We start from the raw sequence: 22245 nt of genomic DNA on the forward strand, positions 1-22245 counted from the left end.
AAGCTTGAATAAAAGGCTGTAAGATCAAAATATTTCCGCCCTTGCGATGTGATATGCCACTCCCAGCTTTGGTTTCACAGATCTGCATTTCCAGCAGCTTATTACAGTGTCAGTATGAGAATGACGTGATTAAGACTAATTCGATTTTTTTTGTTTGTATTAATATTACAATCTATCAAATGTAGCTGTTTGTTCTAAGTGCTGGATATCGGCCTGGGCTAGTTAGTCACGGTCATGGCGGTGTTTATTTTGGGGAGCACGTTGACCGAGTACATGGTAGCTTTAGTTTTGTGGTTTAGTTGTTGGCTCATTCTCCATCCTTCATGAGAAGTTTGTTTCTGTCAGTTTTCCTTAATTTGTCCTAGTCTGTGAACAAATCTCTCTTTGTTTGCCTCCCATTGTTCTTTGATTTCTCACAACCACATTTTTGCCCCTGAATGGCATTGAGTTGATCAGCAGTTTTGAGTTTTCTTACATGGGCAAGGGCAGGAAAAGGCTTACTAACTCCAACAGACTAGAGACTCTTGAAACAAGTTTCCTGAAAAACTTTTAATTGGTTGCACAGCAGATAGCACCTCCCCAAAATTACACCATTGGTTAAGTCAGTGTTGCTGGATGCTCAAACAATAGCACAGAACCACAATGTTACACTTCTCAGGGAAATCACCCTACTAGTGCCTTACTTATAATTGAATCTTCATATTAAAGGAATAGTTTACCCCAAAATATTTTTGTCATTTATTCACCCTCATGTTGTTCTAAAATGCACTTTAGTGATCTTTTAACACCTGTGACTGGATCTCTTGAGTTGAACTGCACAACCAAATCACTGTGAATGAATCATTCAGACCACTGTTATGAACTGGATAAATCGATTCTTTTAAAAGATCCAATTGAAAAGAATGATTAGTTTGTGAATCGAACGTCAGTGTTTCTCATTGCTACTTCTCCAAGAAGAGCTAGAGCTAAGTTTGAATAACACCTTCAATTTTCAAATCTGTTACTTTACAGCTACAGAAGGCATAGAATGAGTCATATTATTTACCATATTTATGATACTTCAGTGGAGCTTTTTTTCTCTCATTTTGGAGCTTGACAGCCCCAGTTCTCATTCACATTCATTATATGGAAGATGATAGCCTCAAAATAATTAACAATTTCCCCTTTTGTGTTCCACTGAAGTGAAGTGAGACAGGGTTTGGAACAACATGAGGGTGAGTAAATGATTCACCCATGATTAAAATTTTTGGGCGAACTGTTCCTTTAAACTAGGATAGGATATTTAACTATGAAAAAACACACTTTAGCTTTTAAAACATCACAAGTGTCATTTGTTTTAATGCGTTTTTTTGCTGTCATACGAGCTCTCTGGCGTTTTTTTTTTTTTCTTCTCTTGAGAGAAATCATGTCGAGGACATTACGAGCACCTCTCGACCTCCCAATAATTTTCAAACAAGTTTAAAAAATTTGGCCAAATTTGAAGTACAGTCGTGCCGCGTACCAGCTGCTTTGACGCGATTATTAGGTTAAGTGTCTTGTAACGTGTGCAATGGCGCATAGCCTCTCTACTGTCCGAACTCGCACAGTGTATGCCTGCCTTAAGAGCATGTTTGTCAATGACTGAAGGCTATTGAGTGTTGTGGCTTTCATCCATTTTCCATTCATATCCGAAGGCCAGATAACATTACACGGCAGTGTTTTTTTTTTTTGTAGTGTCTTGCTTTGGTTTGTCCACAGATGCCTGATGTTTATCTTCTAGTTGTTGGGTGACTCATTATCAAACCACATCACAGCCACTGCAGACCAAACAGAGCATTGTGTGATTTACAGTCAAGTACTTTTATTTCTTTTAATGTTCAGGGATGCCACAGTATTTAGGGCATTAGTCATGAGTGTTTCTCAGTCGAACACTCTGCGCCAACGCTTTCTAACAGAACGTGTTAGCTGATGTACAAATAAAAGATAAGATGCTGGAGCCCCGTAAACTCTAGTGTAGTTTTATTGATGCCTTTTTTGTCCCTGGACTGATAACCTTTGTGATGTTGCTCTGGTACAAACCCATACACACCTTCAAAGTTTATGCATCACCACATTCACACACCCGCCGTCCTCTTTTCTGTGTCTTTGAACTGAGTTTATCTTTCTAAAATCTCTGTCTGTTGTCTTTTAAGTTTTCCTGTTTGTTTCTTCTCTGTGCAGATGAACGGGGAGGCGCAGGAGCTGTTCTCGGTGCGACACGGGCCTGTGCGAACTGCTAGGATCCTGCCTGCTCCACATATCAGTCAGTATCAGACACCCCACTGCCTCTGTCTCTCTCCTTCTACAGAACCACCCATAGCCACATACATGCATTACTTTTCTCTTAAAGTATCCCCTTAAAACATTTTGGGTACACTTAAAATGCATGAATAAATGTGCCCTTTAAAATAAATTCTTTTTGGGGCCCACTATATAGTTTAGGACTGTGGTTCTGAACCAGTTCTCCACCCAGATTTTTTTCCTTGAAATCAAACAAATTAAATGTATTAATGCTTCATAAGCCCAGCAATATGCAAAATTGTTAACTTGACACATACTACCATTCAAAATGTTGTGGTCTGTAATTATTTTTAATTTTATTTTTAAAGAAATTAATAGTTTTATTCAACAAGGATGCATTACATTTATCAAAAGTGACTAATGATTTTAACATCCAAAAGATTTATCTTTTTTTACTTATTATATATATTATTTTCTATTTAAATGCGTTAAAAATACAGAAAAAAAAGTGTATCACTGTTTCTACAAACTATTATGCAACACAACTATTTTTTAACATTGATAATAATAAGAAATGTTTCTTGAGCACCAATTCAGCATATTAGAATGATTTCTTAAGAATCATGTGACACTGAAGACTAAGTAATGGCTGATGAAAATTCAGCTTTGCCATCACAGAAATAAATTACATTTAAAATATATTCAAATAGAAATGGTTATTTTAATTTGTAATAATATTTCACAATATTACTGTTTTAATTGTATTTCTGTTCAAATAAATGCAGCTTTGGTGAGCATAAGAGACCTCTTTGAAAAACACTAAAACAATATTACAGACATTAAACTTTTGAACGGTAGCATCTATGTCTTTGTCCACTGAATTGCAAGACAATTAAATTTGTAGTGTTTTTTTTTTCTCTCTTATAAAAGTTGTTAAGCTGTTTAATTTTGCCATCTTAAGTATGCCAAACCTTGATTCGAAAAAGCATGTAACTGCTGAAACCTGATTTTACTTTCTGCAAATTTCTAGACAAATAACAGTAGCAAATATGACATGCTATTTGTGTAACATATGACGTGAAATAAATCTAAGCGTAGCGGGAGATCACACTCTGTCAACGCATTTTTCAATTTGGGGGTGGACGCTTGTTCCTGACAAGCTGAAAATTAAGATGTCACTGGAATGTAGAATTTGTAATAATATTTCAAAGCAGCAGTTTTATATGCCGTGATGAAAATAATTCTGTCAGGGGCTTCATGACCCCAAAATGTGTTGTAGGTTTTATTCTGGAAAACAGTGGGGGGAAAAAAATGCTAAAAATGTTGCACGCTTAGATTTATTTCACGTCATATGTTACACAAATAGCATGTCATGTTTGCCACTGTTATTTGTCTAGAAATTTGCAGAAAGTAAAATCAGTTTTCGGCAGTTACATGCTTTTTCGAATCAAGTTAAACCAAGATGTGGCAATTTATAAAATTCCATGTCTCTCTTCCTTACTGGCTTTTCCATATATCATGTTTAAATTAAAGACTACCTCCTGTTTCTTAATAGTGCAGAGCGCTTGCCAGAGCCCCGCTGTTTTCCCATCATAATATTAAAATCAGTCCTTCACGATTATGTTGGCTTGCTGTCAGCTGGCTGCCTGGACTTTTACCGCCGCTCTGGCAGAGAGGAACTGCAGACTTCTGAGATTTTCCTTCTCTTTCATCACGGCTCACTCATTGGCCATTGCATGCCTGCTTTCATTCCATTTGTTAAAGGACGAAAATGAATACTCTGACAAAAGAATGCACGCTACATCTTACTAAACTAAAATACATGCAACCTGATTAGGTGTGATTTAAATATCGATGTTTTGCCAAACTGTCCCATTTTAATTTCTTCTTCCTGATTTATGATTTTGCATACTTTCTGTGACTAAAACAGGGTATTAACTTATACAAAATTCTGAAATCAGTTCAAATTATTTTTGTTTTGTTTATGCCTCGCTAAATAAGTGTCATGGGCATAATCAAATGCAAAAACAAAAGGAATAGGAAATGCAGTCATATTGTAGTGTGACATTTATGTGCCGAATTTGCGTTCTGTCCTTTCTGCAGATTTAAACAATGCACAATAAAGGCATTGAACGCCGGCTGGATTTGGATAAAAGAGAATTGTCATAATAAGAAGCAGCAGACGGCCAACACATGAGGAGAGCGCTTCTCAGCTAAATCAAATGAATTGTACAAGTGGGGAAACTGATTGCGATCTGTTTGGCGCAAACAGTGTCATACTGTAGTGGGATTAAAAAAGAGTAATTGTTTTAGCTGGGTGGGCGGATTTGGAAAGTCCTGAAAATAGGTGTCAATTTTAATAAGGGAAGGTCTTTCCCAGAATAAAGGGGGAAGTTCTGCTTTCTCTAAAGAGGCAAACTGACTTTTTTTCCCCACATCCGTTCTGTTTTTGACTTCTGCTGTTGTTTTTGAAATGATTCATTTCTAGGTGACAGCTACAGACGGTCATATCCACAGCTGACCAAAAAATCTGCCGTTGCTTCCTCTCCGCTTAAATTTATCCCACTGTTGAATGCACCTTCGTAAATGGCCCTCCTATCAATATATTATTTACTGAAATGCAGGAAATTTGTTATGTCTTCCAGAAAACATTCCCCTCAATAATACTCAGCATGAGTTGAAAATACAAATGAAAACCACTTGTTTCAAAGTCCAGCCGTTTTCGAGGCGCACAGCTACAGGCGGAGAGGAGCACGGCTTGGTTTTCTGCCCCTTAATTGTTCTTTTAAATAGAAGGCAGCTGTTGTCTTTTAGAGGCCTGTTGTATTTGCATTATGATTGGATATCGTGACCAGTGGCAATGTCTGATGACTGAGATGTGAAGATGGAGGAGAGGCCCTTTAAAGTGTTAAGGTTTGAGAATGACACATTCTCTCTCTCACGCCATGCCACAGGGACCATACTTTTCTGGAGCTGATTAGTGTCATGGCATGGCTGCACAAATTACAGCTCCACAAAGGCTAACATCTTCTTCTATCCGGACATGAATGGAAATCAAGAGAATTAGATAAATATGGGATCTGTATACTTACTGCGACATGTTTTCTCCAACCAAAATATGCCTACCGGCCTTTTGCCATTCTGTAATTCCTCCGAAGCCTTGAAATTAAAGCCAGTGAGACAGAAGACTCCATCTAAAGCTTTGAAGGCTTTCTCTATTAGAGTCAGAGGAGAAATGGTTTTCGTTCAACACATTATGCTGAGTGTCGTTTCTGTTCTCTGTCTCCATTTAATGCCTTGCATGCTGGTATTTTAATTTCATTGATCTTCAAGTCTCTCTGAGGACCAAGGCATTATTTTTTGGTGGTAACAGTGTGTGAATGTCAAAGCTGACAGGAAAGAGGTGCCCGCTTTGTTTTTTTTGTTTTTTTTAGGACATTTTCAAGGCATAATTTTTAATTACAGATCTCTTGTAATGCAATCAGTACGCTTCCTGTTGCTGTAGTTTTTTGTAAAAGCTTGAGTTCGAAGGGTGGGTGGCTTTGGCAGAGAGACAGCGGGCCTCATATGCGTGTGGCTAATGAATGTCCCTCTTTATGTGGGTCAGTGGTTAATTTTCCCCTTTCTGTCCCTCCGGCTGCAGGTTCCCTCAACACTGACAGCTTCGCTGAGAAACGGCCCCTCCTTGGCGTGTGCAAGAGCACGGGCTCTTCGGGGTGAGTGCACAATGACGATGTCACTTCCACTGTCAGCTCGGCCTAGTGTTTTGCATGGTGCCAGAGCTTTCCTATTCGCAGGTCACTCCTGATTGTTTTTCAGCTACACAGTTTCAGCACAAGCTGGGATTGATGCCACAATAATAGAAGGATTTGATTAAAAGCACAGTTTTCTTTTTGTAGTCTGATAATGGAAATCTTTCAACACTGATAATAATAATAAATGTTTCTAAAAAGCACATTAGAATGTTTTCTGAAGGATCATGTGACACTGAAGCACTGAAGACTGAAGTAATGGCTACTGAAAATTTGCCATCACAGTAATAAATGATATATAAAATATTTTATATATATATGAAACATATACATAGTGCACACTGAATAATTGTTCATTTTCAGCTTGTCAGGAACAAGCGTCCACCTAATTAAATTGTTGTCAGTTGTTTTCATTATCAAATATTATCTTTTTTCTTTTTTCTTTTAGCACTTCAACCGTTGTTTTTATTTGTGATCGTGAAGGTTTGAGCTGTGAAAATATTCTAAAATATTATTTTAGACTTTTGTCAGCCTTGTTTTTTTGTTCACTTGAGAAAGGCCAGTTGAGGTTGAATGCAGGTCAAGGGCATTTAAGATCTTTGGATTTTTCCCCCAAGTGAAGTTTTATAGATATAATAGGCTTGCATCCATCTCCTGCTGTGTGCGACACAAGTGGAGACATGTAAAACTCTTCATGAGGTGAAGCCCATGTGCTAATGGAATGTTCCATCGTTGTCCGGTTTATGGCTTTTTCCCGTTTTAAAGCGTGGTAAGAGTCTAAGCCACATCCCTCAGTGTGTGCAACATTTAGATGTTATGAGCTACAGATCCTAAGTGCATTTGAAAACCTGTAATTTGTTATACATAATAACCTGCATCAAAGGTCTGATGGGGCCAGGGAGTGGTCTGGAGAGAGACGGCCAAACCCTGCTGACTGACTGACCAACCCGGTCAGCTCCAGAGGGCCAGATCTGCAACCTTGGACTCCTGACAGAGACAGACTGCGATCTGTGAGAAATATGCCCCCTTAGGGAGTGAGAGGGAGCAGGGCGCATCAGTTATTGGCTCTTCTCCTCCCCTCAGCTACGTCTGCCACCTCTTAAAACGAACTCCTCCGCTGCAGGCAAATCTTAACTCAATATTTCCTCCCGAGGAAATAGAATAAGGAAGTCTGTCTTCAGCACACTTTGATGGAGACCACCGTCCCAGCCGTTCCAAGACTAGAGCTTTGCTCTGCCGGCGCTTATGCAGCCAAACGCGCCGTGTCCGCCCCGACATGGAGACAGGCTCTGGCGGTTTGGCTTTGTACTCCAGCAACGGTTGGTCTAATGCTGAAAACATGCCTCGTGTTGAAAACCATAACCCTCTCCCTCCGGGTGAATGGTGTTGCCGCTGCTACGTTCCAGTAGAAGTGTTTGGTAAATAGCCTAGCTCTGTGTTTTTCTTTTTTTTGAGAGGCTGCACTGTGCCCTGGTTCTTTCCCCTTTACTGAAATAGTTCATAAACTTACCAAAGTCCTCACACGATTTTTAGTATATAATCATTTTGAAATAACAGCTTTTGTCAACCACCAGTGTGGATGCTGTCTTGACACTCAAATGGAAAACAGATTGCAGTCTTGGCTGATACAGCACTGCTGGTTTAGAAGTTGGTTCACTCAGCTTTAGGCTTAGATTACAAGATTTGCAAATTAAAGGAAAACCAGAAAGAGGAAAAAGCATGTGTGCTAAATCCTTCGTTGCAGAACTCCAGCCAGACACATTCAACATAATTTTATCAATGGAGGGAATTATGTCTTAAGTCCAAACAACGTATGGATCTGGTGAATTTCCTGACAGCAAAGTACACATGCCGCCCTTCTATAGCGTTTTATAGTGCTTGTAGGGTTTGCAAATTAGCAAAGAATGAATGTGCTATTCAATCCACTGTTGGACCCCGCTTGTATCTGGAAAGGATTTGGTTTTCCACAGTACCATTGTTTTCTTTTTCTTTTAATTAGGGCTACAGGTATTACACTGACGAGGTTGAGCTTGGTTCTCTTGTGCCAAAACGTGTCAATCATATCTATTTAAAACAAGCAAACAAAAATAAATATGTAAATTGATTGCAGTCTGAATTTGGCAAGAGTAATAATAATACATAGAATTACATATTATTTGCTTCTTGTCAGTTGGTTGTAGAATATTCTCATTAAAGAAAGTGTATGTATATATATTTAACATTTAGGAGTATGCTAGATGTAATATAGCTATACAACTTTTAATTCATGGATCTGAAATCTAACAACATTAAAACCATGAGTAGAAAATGAAAAAAAGAAATTGAAAATAATTTAAAGGAAAAATAAATGGTTACCAGAAATGGCAACCATTTACTTGCAGAACATTTGGGATAACCTCAGTATCAGAACCTAAGGAATACAAATCGGTCTTTAAGCTGGATTTAAAATCATGCCATTTAACCAGTTGTTGCCTCTGCAGTGAGTATGTTTGGAAGGGGTAAAAGTTCACCCTCTCAAGAGGCCTGCTTTTGTTCTCTGGATTGTGGAGAAATTAAGTCGTTGGGCAGGCAGAAAACAGTGCCCTCTCTTCCTTCCCCTTTAAATTTCCAGATCTCCATGGAGAGGATGTGGGTGTTTTTTTTGCAATCCTCTAATGCAATCCTCTGTCATTGTGGAGATTACAGCTGGACTGCTGTCAGGGACTACAACACGTGGAGGTTCGGAAGAAGGTCCAGTCCCCACAGGCATAGAGCCATGACTTTTGACTCTATGGCGGCCACACTGTGCCTGGCTCCGGGATGGTGGCAGAGGTCCAGTGAATCTCCCACTGAATGGCTCTGAAGAGCAGAGCATCAACCCACTGTCTGCTCAGTATTATCAAAGAGATCTTTTTCCTTTTTCTTTAACCTTGGCCCTAATTGTCCTTACTCAAAGCTGTATCCATGCAAAGTCCTGCTGGCACCCACTGCCTGCTTATTAATTACACAATGGCTTTGAGGAGCGGAAAGCCAGTGTTGTCCACTGACTATTTTTAAAGCGATTTAGCTAAAGCCTACTGTGCTATTAAGCTGTGCTTTTCATTGCATTTTTATTGAGATGTGAGAAATCCCTCTTAAGTGTATTAAATGATAAATCTCTGTGCGTTTGTATTAGACACAGGATTAAGGGAGGATTGGGAAGTGATGCTTTTAGAGCCCATGAGCCTGTTACTCTCTTGCCATCACACCTGGAACTGTGAGATCTCTTGGCTCGGTGGTTGCAACCTTGCAGAGATAAGTGGAGGTGAATAGGAGACATGTTGTCTGGTGATGGTATCATTCGAAAACATTGCAAACGCATTTTACTGTCTCAAAGTAAATTTAAAGGGACTGTTTGCCCAAAATGGTAATTGTCGCTGTTTCATTTCTATAAATTAGATGGTGATTTATTAAGTGGCTAGAAATAATTGTTTAGCTATTTTTACATTTTTAGTTTGTTTGTACACACCCAAATATTAAATAAAATTTAATATTTCTTCTCTCTCATGCTTCTGGGTCAGTTGCCTATTTTTTTGGCCCACACACAAGAAATGAAGGACTGTTTGTCTCTCTCCTCTGCCATTGCATTTGATGCATGGGTCTGCTATAAAACCAGTGTTTACTTTTGGTTCCTTATGTGGACATTAAAAAAGATTAGAAGAAATAAAACTTCTTTTTTTTCATGAATCATCAGAGATGTCCAATTCTTTTTTTGGAAGCTCAGGGAGTGAAACGCAATGTTAAAAGTTTATCACTCCGCCTCACACACATACTCTCTTTCCTCTGTCATTTGTCATGTTTTACCATATCTGTGTTTTGCTTCATGTTTCAGTGTAATTTGAGGTAGGCGTTATGATCACAGTGAATTCTCCTTTACTGTACTTTTGCTCTCATCTACCTACTGTTGTTTTGTTTGTTATCATTGTCCATTGCCATTATTGTTGCTTGTTCATTGTAAAGCATCCTTGAGCCCTGGAAAGGCTCTATATAAATACTATTATTAGTATTAGTATTAGTATTAGTATTAGTATTATTATTATGATTATTATCTGTTGATAGGTCTGACAGACACAATCCTCACTCTTACAGTCATGTTAAAGATGAATGTGTTTCCTTCTTGTGATGTATCTTCCACCCTTCAAGTTATATGGAAAGTTCAGGCCAGGTGCATTGTTGGGTCATCATCATCCCTGTGTGCTTTTTCATGCTGACTGGATGGCCACATAATTCAAGCTCCCTGAGGATGGGAATCGCATGTCTTTGAAGTTTTCCCTGTTTTTCAAGGGCACTTGTCTCAGATCGGTTTTCCATGAGCATACTTCTCCTTATCTTTCCGATTAATTACAGAGGAGGCGCACAGGCGTGTAACATCATCCTTTTCATGATTGTGCAAATTTAGGACTATTGTGCCTATTACATTTCTTAAGTGAAAAAAATCTTTTTTTTAAAGATGTGAATCATTTTTGTAATTGATTATTATTTTTTTTTTTTGTGCATTATTTTCAGGATTAGGGTTTTTATAGTTGAATAATTAGATAAAAGGTTGTTCTTTTAATGCCAACCAATGATTTGCAATTTTTCTCAGACCTGTCCACCTCGCCATCCCTCTCTCCCTTTCCAGCGTCTGTTAATTTTTATTTTTTTTTAGTAATTAAATGCTGTAAACACCAGTACAAGAGCACCAGTGCCTCTGCAACAGGCTCCTCATTTCAATGTGTTTCCAATATGCATGCGAATATGTGTAGAGCCCAGTGAAAGGGGAGGAAATGTATTTCTGGCAGTGCTGCAGACATGGAGCTGCGGTTGAACTTTTTACCCTAATTACTTTCCCGCTAATGCCCACGGCGTGCTGGAATCAAAGGGCCCCCTCAGGCCCCAAGAAGCCTGTGATGTGGCCAGCGTTTGTTGTGTGTTGAAGCTCGGCTTGAGAAAGACAGGGGCAGAAAAAGAGAGAGAGAGAGGGCGCAAAATTGTGACAGCTTTTTTTTTTTTTCTTCTCAAAAATGTCTCAGTTACCACCCACCTTACTTGTTGCCTACAAAAATAGAGTAATTGTTTTCATCTGTGTTTTTACATTGCCGTACTTGGAAATAGCTGTTATAAATCAATACGATGCTGGCTCGAGGGACTTATCACGGTCCAGAGATCAGAGTTGCGATTTGTCTGTTTCTTCATTTTCCTCAAACACCTTTTGAAAAGGAATGTCTCACGCTTTAAGCATCTGTTTTCCATGTTCCTCAAATAATAACAAAAAGCCTAAGAGGATAATAAAAGATCCTCATATCTTTCCTTATCTCAGAAGAAACGTTACACTAGGTGGGTTTATCACAGTTTTAGATGGTTCAACTTTTGAACAGACTTAAACTTTGTCCACTTTTAACATATTTATTCTTATTTTTATTAATGGCATGTTTATTGAGTTTAGTTAGTGAATTAAGCTCCACATTATGTTCTGTGGTGTGTTTCTCAGAAGGTCGCCTGGTATTTTATTTGGTAAGGCAGTATTTGTTTTGCATTTCCAGAGCATGTAATTGTCTGTTCGTATTCGGAAAGCTTGTAAAGTAGCTGAAGCCAAAATGCGATGACGTCGCCCTATAAATGGATTTACTCGCTAGCGCTGATCTGCGTTTCCAGACTTCCTATTTTATATTCCTTTCCCCTTGTCAGTTTCTGTTCAGGATAGTGAAATGATTTAAACCTTACAATGTTAAAAGCACCAAAATGGTTATCTAACAGGGTTCAGAGTCATGCTAAAATACAGACATCAAAAAGTTTACGAGATTATAAAAGTGATGAGTTGGCTAGCTTGTCACATAGTGGCGTAATGTGCGTAATTACCATTGTAAACATATGTGTTGCTAAATTTAAGCCTGACCTTAACTGTAAAAATTGTTAATGTTCCACTCGAGAGTAACTTTTCCCATTTGGTTACCACGAGGGAGGCTGAGACCAGAAAAAAAGGCCTTTTTTTATTGTCTTAGCATGTTGAAGGGAGATGGATTTTGCAGGTGTGTCTTGGGAAGTTTTGTGAGATTGTACCCAGCTATTAGACTCGCAGTTGAGATTGTGGATATGATATTCACGTTTAAAGCAAGTCAAGTCAAGTCGAATAAAGACATTTGAATTTAGCAGACATGAACTTGTGAGTGCAGGTCACCCTCACTTCCAGTATGTAAAATAATTGTGACAAATAAAACAAAAAATACTGACTATTCTTTTAAACACTCAGTGACAAATTAAGTAGTGCATTTCAGTGAGAAATAACCTGATTTTGAACAGGAGAAAAATAGATTTTTCTCTGCTCTTTATCCTTAAAAATTATGCTATTAAAAAGTTAATACACTTTTATGACCCTATGTTAATCAGATTTAGTATATGTATTAACTTGGCCTTTGCTAAAGAAATGGCCTGGATGAAAGTGACATATATAAAGTCGGATGACTGAAGCCATGGGACAGGTCATAATATCTGTGCTCAATATCACCTAAAAGTGTGCTACACTGAAACGCTGATATGATTTTATAACGATAATTGAAATTTACTGACGCTTTCAAATCGAAGTCTCGATTCTCAGCGAGAGGAAATTGTATTATGTTGAGCATGCACTGTGTCCATTAGAAGCGGGCCATTAGTTACAATGCAAAAAGGCAAACAATTGAAGTGGCCAATTTGATGATTCTTTTTTCAAGGCTATCATTGTCCCGTTAATCAATCTGGGAGCATATCATTTGTGTCACATTGGCTCTAAAACGCTTTAAATTGGATTGATCTGACCCAGATTATATTGAAATCAATGAATAGTGGCTCTAAGACAAGTTTAGGAAGTTAAATGCCCCTATTAATCTTGGTGTCTGAATCCAGTGGGGGTTTTAGCCATGATGATAATTTCTTTGTAGATAGCTGTCTCTCTCGCCGAGACTTCAAGCGTCCGCAGCTATAAAGGACACTAGAGGAGAATAAAAATGCAGACTAATAGCGTTTGCAGATTTCTACAGTCCATTTGACACACTTATGCTATGTTCACACAGCAGACACGGCAAGGTTAGTCCCCAAAAATGATATTAATGAATTCAAATTCACGATATTTAATTTGTATATACACCCACTGGCCACTTTATTAGGTACACCTTGCTAGTACCGGATTGCCTTCAGAACTGCCTTAATTCCTCTGACCTCTGGCATCAACAAGGCATTTTCGTCCACAGAAATTCCACGCACTGGATATTTTCTTATTTTCAGACCATTCTCTGTAAACCCAAGAGATGGTCGTGAAAATCCCTGTATATCAGCAGTTTCTGAAATACTCAGACCAGCCTGTCTGGCACCAACAACCACGCCACGTTCAGTCACTGAAGTTAGTCACTTAAATCAGCTTTCTTCCCCATTCTGATGCTAGGTTTGAACTTCAGCAGATTGTCTTGATCATGTCTAAATGCCTACAAGCCTAAATGCATTGAGTTGCCATTTGATTGGCTGATTTGATATTTAGCGAGCAGTTGAACAGGTGTACCTAATAAAGTAGCTAATTATAATTATAAATGGATATTATTTGTAATATAATATTTCTTATAAATATGTTTTATTAATTGGTATTGTTATATTTTATTATATTTACTATATTGCTTTTAAATACACAGCACATTGATATATATATATATATATCCTGCAAAGCTTCCTGAAAAACTATGTGCAAGTGTACCTCGACAAAAGCTGTTTTAAACGCAAAGGGTCGTTACACCAAATATTGATTTGGATTTGTTAATAGAAGTTAAATCATAATGATTTTTGATTTTATTTTTGAAAGCATTCTCACTTTACAGCATTTTAACACAAGTGCCAGTACTTTTCACAGTACTGTAGCTTTGCAGGAAGGTTTCTTCAATTCTTCTGGATTTAGTCTGTCTCAGTTTTTTCTGTTTCTTCATGTAATCACAGACGGACTCGATGATGGTGAGATCAGATCCGACTGGCTGTTGTCAGATTCCTTGTGCATACAGAAATCGCGCTGGATTATTACAATTAATGGCAAAAAGAATGTTTGGAAATGTAAACTGATATTTCCTACTCACACACTACAGCAAAAGATATAAATAACTGACTTAAAACCATTTTTGGGGACATTTTTGGGGTGGAGATATTAACATGCCTAAGACTTTTGCACAGTACTGTATATATATATAATTTTAATTACATTGTACATTTACATGTATGCAAAGAAAAATGTAAATATTTAAAAACTTTTACCAAAATATATATTTTTTAGTTAATGGTTGCACCATATGAAGTTATTCCTTAAATTAAAAGTTTTTCAAAAACATGTGAAACCAACATGAAAAGAAATAGTACATTTCTGAGAACTTGGCACATTTTTGTTTTTAAATAATTTTTATTTATTTATCGTGGACCCTCTTTGTTTGCCATTGACACAAATCAAAATCAAACTCAAGCAATGATTGGAAAGAAATATGTAACACTTCCCTCTTTCTTTGTTGTTTTCAGCAGAGTGTGTGGTCGCTGACCTGTGTTTGTATTTGTGATGTGGCTCTGAGACAGGGTTGTTCCTGGCAGCTGGCCGATGTAGAGATGGAGCTCTGGGCATGCGTTCATGTCTGTGGAGGGTTCTACTGCTTACTGGATTGTGTTGTTGACACGCATGCTGTAATCCAGCCCTGGGTAAGCCTACAAACTCCCACAGTGGGCTCAGTCCAACCATGGGTCAGTTCTGCCACGCAGCATTACCTCTTGGCCAATCCAGAACTCCAAATGGCCACAGCATGACTTTAGACTTGTGGGATGATTCCATCAGTCACCAAAGGATCTGAGACACTGAGTCTCAGCTGCAGGCTTGACCTTTCAGACATTGAGAATGGGATGTCTATCACACTCAGCGAGCCTCCTGCTCCTAGACATTATCATGCTCTCTTAAAAACATCATGTGCAATCTGTCCACCCTGACCTCAAGCCAGATCGCTGAGGAGAAGTGGCTCAAATGGCAGCTGTTTGGGAACATGCTCAAAGTACAGGCTGGATTTGCAATCGTCACGGCTTCACTCAGAGATCACTCACTGTCTGTGAAAGTAATGACAAATTAAAAACCTCCCTGGCTCTTCATCACTCAGAATCAGAACTCTAAAGTATAGGATGTTGAGACGCACCACAGCTTTTTTTCATTTATGGTTTAAGTACTTCCATGTTCCACAATTTGTGGTCTGATGTCTTGGCTGCTTTGTAAAAACTGATACGTGCATGTTTGGAAAAAAAAAAGAGAGTTGTTTCCTCGACATGCTGTCCGTGCTGTTTTATCTAGTGTTTGCATGCTTGTAAATTATGAATGAGGTGTAAAACTACATTTTTCATCATTAAAAAAGGTTAAACAAAGAATTGGGTGAATTACAGAATACAAAAGGATGTGCTATGTTGAATATGAATACAATCATTTTCATGATGATATAATTTTATTAAATTCAGTGTAATTTTATTAAATCCTTCCACTTGAAAGTTTGATTGTATTGATGGCTAATTATGATTAGCTAGATGTCTAACAACCAAATAGTTGATTAGTGATATTCTAGACTATTAAATATAATAAATATTATTATTTATTTCTATTGTTTTTCCAGTTGTTTTGTTTTGTACTGGTTCTTTACGCTCTCGTAAAAGTTGTATCTATATATTCATCCCCCCTGCAGCACCGTTGCTATTTCCATATATATGCAGATGGACTTCTTTTGCCGTTGTGTCACGTCTCATTGTTTTTTGAGCATCCTGCAACGTACGTTGCAGTTTTAAGACTCTGTGACAAGTTAAAACACTAAATGAGCATTCTTTTGAGTCATAGGTTTGACTATATTGTCTATTAAAGCCGGAACGTTGTATTGGCCAGTCAGTATCTAGGATCGGCTCTATAAAACTCTGTTTTATGATGGCCTTCTTGACATCAGAACATCAGTCAATAGACCAAACCCTGTCAAACCCTTGTTTTCACAGAAGCTGTTACATTAGTAGCATAGCCAATAATGCTGCAGCACTATGCACTATATATTTTATTGCCAAAGAATGTTAATGCTAATCTATGATGCATGATATAATCACTTCTTGTGAAGCGGCAGACAGTCGGTCGAATTAAGAGTCAGACACAGCGAAATCATTAGTGTTAGCCTTCAAAGCCAATTGTTTTGTCAATGAAGCACAGGCTATTGATCATTTTCAATTACGTGGAGTGCTTGATCAGCTCAGAGTCAGTGTCAATAACCCGGCCTCTTCAGTTCCAGCTTCGTCTATAGTTAGACTCCATATTTCCTTAAGTTTATTATTGTGGTTTGAGCAACTTATGTACACTTAGCCACGGCTCCAACAGAATACCTGACTTGTTGGATTGGTATTCTGATCCAGTCCTACCGGGTTGGGCAATGCTGATGCCATGCATATTACTACAAGACTAATATCCTGCGGAAAGCAAAGTGCCCAGCACAGCGTCTTACCAGAAACATTCTGTTAAGATGGTTAATATGGCAGGCCAGGCTGTGCCAGCTCAGTGCGGAATGCCTAATGAGGATTAATATCTGCCTTCATCACAAGCAACAGCCACTGCTTTCTCTTAACTCTCATCTACTTGATGAAGGTAGAGAGGAAATAACTACAGGATGTGAGTGTGAGAAAGTTTCTGGCCTGTTGGCGGGACTTGGTTTTGTAATGTGTTTTTATTCTTCATGAACTTAAACATTGGGTTTTGTGTTATTGCATATTACATTCAAAACGTAGTAGCCTTTTTTTTGTTTTGTTTTTAAAGGTTTGTGGTCGGTAAGACTTTTAAAAGTGGTAAAAACAAGAAAAGAAAAGAACTCTCTTATGCTCACCAAGGCTGTATTTACTTGATCAAAAATATAGTAAAAACAGTAATATTGTGTAATAGTATTGCAGTTTAAAATAAGTTTCTTTATTTTAATTTGAATATATTTTAAAATGTAATTTATTCTGTGATGACAAAGCCGAATTTTCAGCATCATTACTCCAGTCAGTCTCACAATCCTTCAGAAATTATTCTAATATGCTGATTTGGTGCTCAAGAAACAAATTTTGAGAGTAAATTTTAGAACGATTTCTTTATTGTTATCCTTATAGTTATCGTTCTTGGTGTGAACGGGCCTTAAGTAATCGCTGCTCTGTGTGTGTTTTGCAGGACAAGTCCCCCTTATTGTTGTGTGGACCTTTATTCCTTGAGGACAGGAGAGATGGTCAAGTCCATTCAGTTTAAAACGCCCATCTATGATCTTTACTGCAACAAAAGGTATGTTTACACACGTGTGTCCTGCACTTCACCTTGTTATCATTTTAAATGCAACATTAAGCTTATATATACTTTATTATTTTTTCCCCAACTCCATCTCCATCCCTTGATGGCCACAGGATCCTCGTTGTTAGTCTTCAAGAAAAGATCGCTGCCTTTGACAGCTGCACCTTTATGAAAAAGTTCTTTGTCACAAGTAAGTTCTTCATGTTATAGATGTGTCTGCTGAACTTGACCTTTCATGACCTTCTCTGGTCTCCGACACAACTTTTCTCTGCCTCTTTGATCTGCAGCTTCGCAAAACAGGAAACCTAGTCTTGATTAATCCTCTTAACACACTGACTTCATTAAACCCACAAAACCCCACTCAACCCTTATACGTGCTGTCACACCAGCGGAGCCGTTTTTCCCTGTGTCACTCCTCAGGGCTATACGATATCAAAGCTCATCCACAATTCCACAGGCCTGCTTGTTTACACAAATGGCTTTTGTTTTACAATGTATCAGAGTTGGGCATTACCAGAAACTGTCTGTGTCAAACCGTCATTGCATAGTGTAAACAATAACAAACAAATGCATATTGTCACTCAGCTCAGCTCTAGCACATAAAGAGCCATTTCCTCTCCTCCAGGCCAGACCACAGGCAAAATCCAAATGGCTTTTTTGCACTCTTGAAGGGGATGCTACTCATAAAGTCCCAAATGTCATGTGCGCACAACTGTGTATGGTTTCAGAAAAATACACTGTCCATGTCACCATGTGTAACCAGGCCTCTGCTGCCCACTTAAGCAATCGTCTGTTGTAAATTGCTATTAGCGTTGTTTTAATGGCTCTCATTGTCTGTCCGACTTCCCCGTCAATGTCTGTGCCACAGGAAACGGGGACGGTCAATAACCCTTTACATCATTAATTGCTTCTCTAAAGCTTCCTCAACATAGGAAGAACAAGACTTGACTTATTTTTTAAAGTAACAGTCCGAAAAAAAGGGTTATTATAGTTAACTAAACCATTAAAAAGCTGAAACCACAAATTTCGTTACCGTAATTTCCGTAATAAAAGTTGCATTTTTTAAAAATCTGAAACAAGCTGCGACTTATTTCAAAGTGACAACGATAATGCAACTAATGTCAAGCACGCAAAACATGCGCAAAGCGCAAACATTTGGATTTGTGCTAAATAAGAGAGAAATACGTATTTGTGTAGCGCGTTAACGCGTTAAGTTAAGCGCGTTAAGTTTATAATAAATGTTGTTTATATAATGAATGCTATTATAATTTATGTTTGTTTTATACTTATATTTTTTTTATTCCTGTTCTTTTCTGAATACTTTGATTACTTTGAACTACTGAAATTTGTTGTGGAGTGAGGGCAACTAAAATACATATTCATAGTGTTTATGTTTGTAAACGTTTCATTTTATTAACTGGTATTTTACATTATTCCAGAATGTAAAAATAAGATATAAAATGTGTGCTTTTTTCCTCTCTCAAGAATGCAATTATGACTTTGTGCTAGGGGTGTAACAATACATATATATTGAGATATTGCGGTATAAAAATGTGACAATATGTATCGTTGATGTAAGCGATATAATTTGCGATATAAAGTTAGTTTTATCCAATGTTCAGCTTACTGTAACTATAAGGTATAATTCACCCAAAAACTCACCCTCATGTCATTTCAATTTATACGATTTTCGTTCAACTTCCAAACACAAATGAAGATATTTTTTTTATGAAACCTGAGAGATTTCTGTCCCTCCATTCAAAGTTCATACCTCCAAAAAATATCTAAAAGACATCATAGAAATAATCAATCGAGTGGTCTAATCCAAATCCAAGTCTACTGAAGAGACACAATGGCTTTATATAATGAACAGATTTACAACGGCGCGCATAGTAAACACGGACGTTCAAATGCTTGAGTGACGCGCAAAAACAACATGAGAGTGAGTAAATGCAGAACTAAATTTTTTGGATGAACTTATAGTTTGGAAATAGTCATTTTGGCATGCTTTCTTGTGATTGATTGCATTGATCATCTGAAGCGCATACGCGCTGGAACGGCACTCCTCAAAGTAAAAGCACAAACATCATTTAAATCACCATATCACATTTAGTTTTAGTAGTATAATTATTCAAAGCGTTTTAGATGGTTTATTCTTACATGTTTACTGCATTAATTGTGGGAGAGTTTATCTGTGTTAGAGATCCAACGAATGCCTGCATTGAAAGCGTGAGTACTGTAAACATATTGTAAAAAATGTAAATGTCAAAAACACAACAAAATGACTAAACTTTAACTAAAGTTAAGATGGAAACATAATCCATTGTGTTTTTTGAGTGAGGTCTTCTCTCTCTGGCTGTGAGATATCAAAACAATTGTGAAAATCCCCCAAGTCTAGCTCACAGGATGTGTTAAACATACGTTATCTCACAGCATCGGCTCCCTCCGCCTTGGAAAGGCACAAAAGGCTTTTGCGTTACTGTGCTTGTGGCTTACCTCAAGCCCCATTCACCCGAGTTTCAGATCCTGACTCTACACCCTAAATTACTGTCTGCATATATTTTATATTCACTCTATGCTATAAATTACTGTCAGCACACTTCACACTGTGATATGCACTTGCGTAACCTTTCCGTTTGCGAGGGCGGAGAAAGAAGTTTGGTATTTCTGTGCTTGTTTATTAGGTTTTAGTTTAATAAGACCTTATCTGATTTGCATTTGCTTGCGTGTTTGCCCTGTTTGAATGTGTCCCACATGTGATATACGGCTACATTATCATGGCATGTGGGATCGGTACGGATTCTATGGCTGTATTGCTCTCATGGGTCAATCTGTCTGGTAGTTAATAAGCTGAGGAGCCATTCTACTGTCACAAAATGCCATACCCCTTGTTTAACCTCTGGTATTACTCTAACCCTAAGCTCTAGTAAAACACTGTCTTGGACAAGATGCTGCTATGATGGATTATTTATGTCCTCTTTGTCCTGTCATTTAGTTTATCTCTTGTTATATTTGTGTGTTTTCCTTTTTGTTGCAGGCTGCTACCCCTGTCCTGGGCCCAACCTCAACCCTATAGCTCTGGGAAGCCGGTGGTTGGCCTATGCTGAGAACAAGGTAGTACAAACACCAAATATTTTAAAGAACTCCAGATGTACCAAAACACTGGTTTTCAGAAAGACAACCAAACTAGTTATTTTATTTTATTTTATTTTATTTTATTTTATTTTATTTTATATGTTATATTTCTTACTTTTTCTGTTTTATTTTATCTTTTATTATCTTTTATTTTATTTTTTAAATAATTATTTATTTTATTTTATTTTATTTGTTTTACTTTTTTATATTTATAGTCATGAATTAGATTTTCTTTACATTAGGGGTGTAACGATGCACTCAAGTCACTATTCAAGACAGTTTGCGTCACTGAACTCATGATACGATACTATTGCGATGTTTTAAGCCAAAATAAAGAGTTTTTTTTTTAATTATTATTATTATTAGTATTACTTCTAAGGCATATGGTAAAAAGTTAAAGGGGGGGTGAAATGCTCATTTTCACTCAATCTCCTGTTAATCTTGAGTACCTATAGAGTAATATTGCATCCTTCATATCTCCAAAAAGTCTTTTGTTTTATTAAATTTTTAACAGAAAGATAGGCTGTACCGAGTCTTTCCGGAAAAAACCGAGCGGCTGGAGGCGGGCCCTGTGGGCGAAGCTTAGCTGTGCTAACGCGCCAAGCTAGTGACAACACACAGAGACATTTGTTCAACAAACAGTTTTACTCACCGTCCAGCTTTCACTCTCTTGCTCTAGTCTACGAGTGCGCGCGCGGCCGCGATCTTACCGGAGAAGTGCCCTTAGGACCCATATAAGGAAATTCCGCCCTATCTTACGTAAGACAGAGCCATACTCGAAAAAAACTTTCCGAAACTTGTGACAAACCGGAAGGAGTATTTTTGGAACAAAAATACTCCTTCAAACGTACAACTTAGTTTTTGAAACTTTGTCCATGTTTAGCATGGGAATCCAACTCTTTACCAGTGTAAAAAACTCAGTATGCATGAAATAGCATTTCACCCCCCCTTTAACACAAATGTATTGTTGATTATTGATGTATTGTTGAAATGCTAAATTTGCTATTACATATGGGGTGGACTTGAATAGGCTTGGACTTGGCCTTGGTCCCCAATGCACAAGGCAATAGTGACACCAGAATAAAAATGTTCATGATTCTGAAGGTGAAAATACAAAATTATGTTAGACTCATATGCTTGCACACTGTCTCTGACTACATTTATTTAAAAAATGTAGGTCCTTTTTTACTGCTAAAATCAGACATTTGGCATTATCAATACCCATAAATATTGCCTTATATTATTATACATTCTATTCAACATTATATATTGTAGTTTAATGTAATAATGTCACTGAAACACTGTAAACTTTAGTTTTTTTCTTCACACAGTTCACTCGCACTTTCAATGCAGGCATTTGTTAGATCTCTTACACAGAGAAGCCTCGCACACACAGACTCTCCCGTTGCTCTCCCTCTATTAATGCACATGCATGATAAGAATAAAAAAAAAAAAAAAAGCTTTGTATAATCATACTACTAAAACTAAAAACGCTGTGATTTAAATGATTTTTGTGTTTTCACGTTGAGGAGTGCCACTCCAGCGCTTATGCACTTTGCAATCACAGTTCTAATCGCAAAGCGTGTCTAAATGACTATTCCCAAACTTTAAAGGGTTAGTTCACCCAGAAATGACAATTCTGTCTTCATTTACTCAGCATTTACTCACCCTCATGTTGTTCTCGCATGTCACACATGCACATACATTACAAATTTTGGCTTTTCCTTATTAGAACACTCAGATTAAACCGCTCAATTCATTTCTTTTCTTTTTTTTCTTTTTTTTTAC

The 22245-nt window shown here is 37.7% G+C and overlaps 1 protein-coding gene across 8 annotated transcripts in view; it reads left to right on the forward strand.

The window, feature by feature from the left end:
- bcas3 (BCAS3 microtubule associated cell migration factor) overlaps positions 1–22245 on the forward strand; it is a 222242-nt gene that overhangs the window by 5532 nt on the left and 194465 nt on the right. For all 8 annotated transcript variants that reach the window (XM_079885981.1, XM_079885983.1, XM_079885984.1 and 5 more), the window contains exons 6-10: positions 2200–2281; positions 5903–5975; positions 17209–17316; positions 17436–17512; positions 20360–20436. In XM_079885981.1, the coding sequence (XP_079742107.1) occupies positions 2200–2281; positions 5903–5975; positions 17209–17316; positions 17436–17512; positions 20360–20436 (417 nt within the window). The remainder of the gene's footprint in view (positions 1–2199; positions 2282–5902; positions 5976–17208; positions 17317–17435; positions 17513–20359; positions 20437–22245) is intronic.

This window comes from Squalius cephalus (genome assembly GCF_949319135.1).
Source record: "Squalius cephalus genome assembly, chromosome: 11".
NCBI classification, from domain to species: Eukaryota; Metazoa; Chordata; class Actinopteri; order Cypriniformes; family Leuciscidae; genus Squalius; species Squalius cephalus.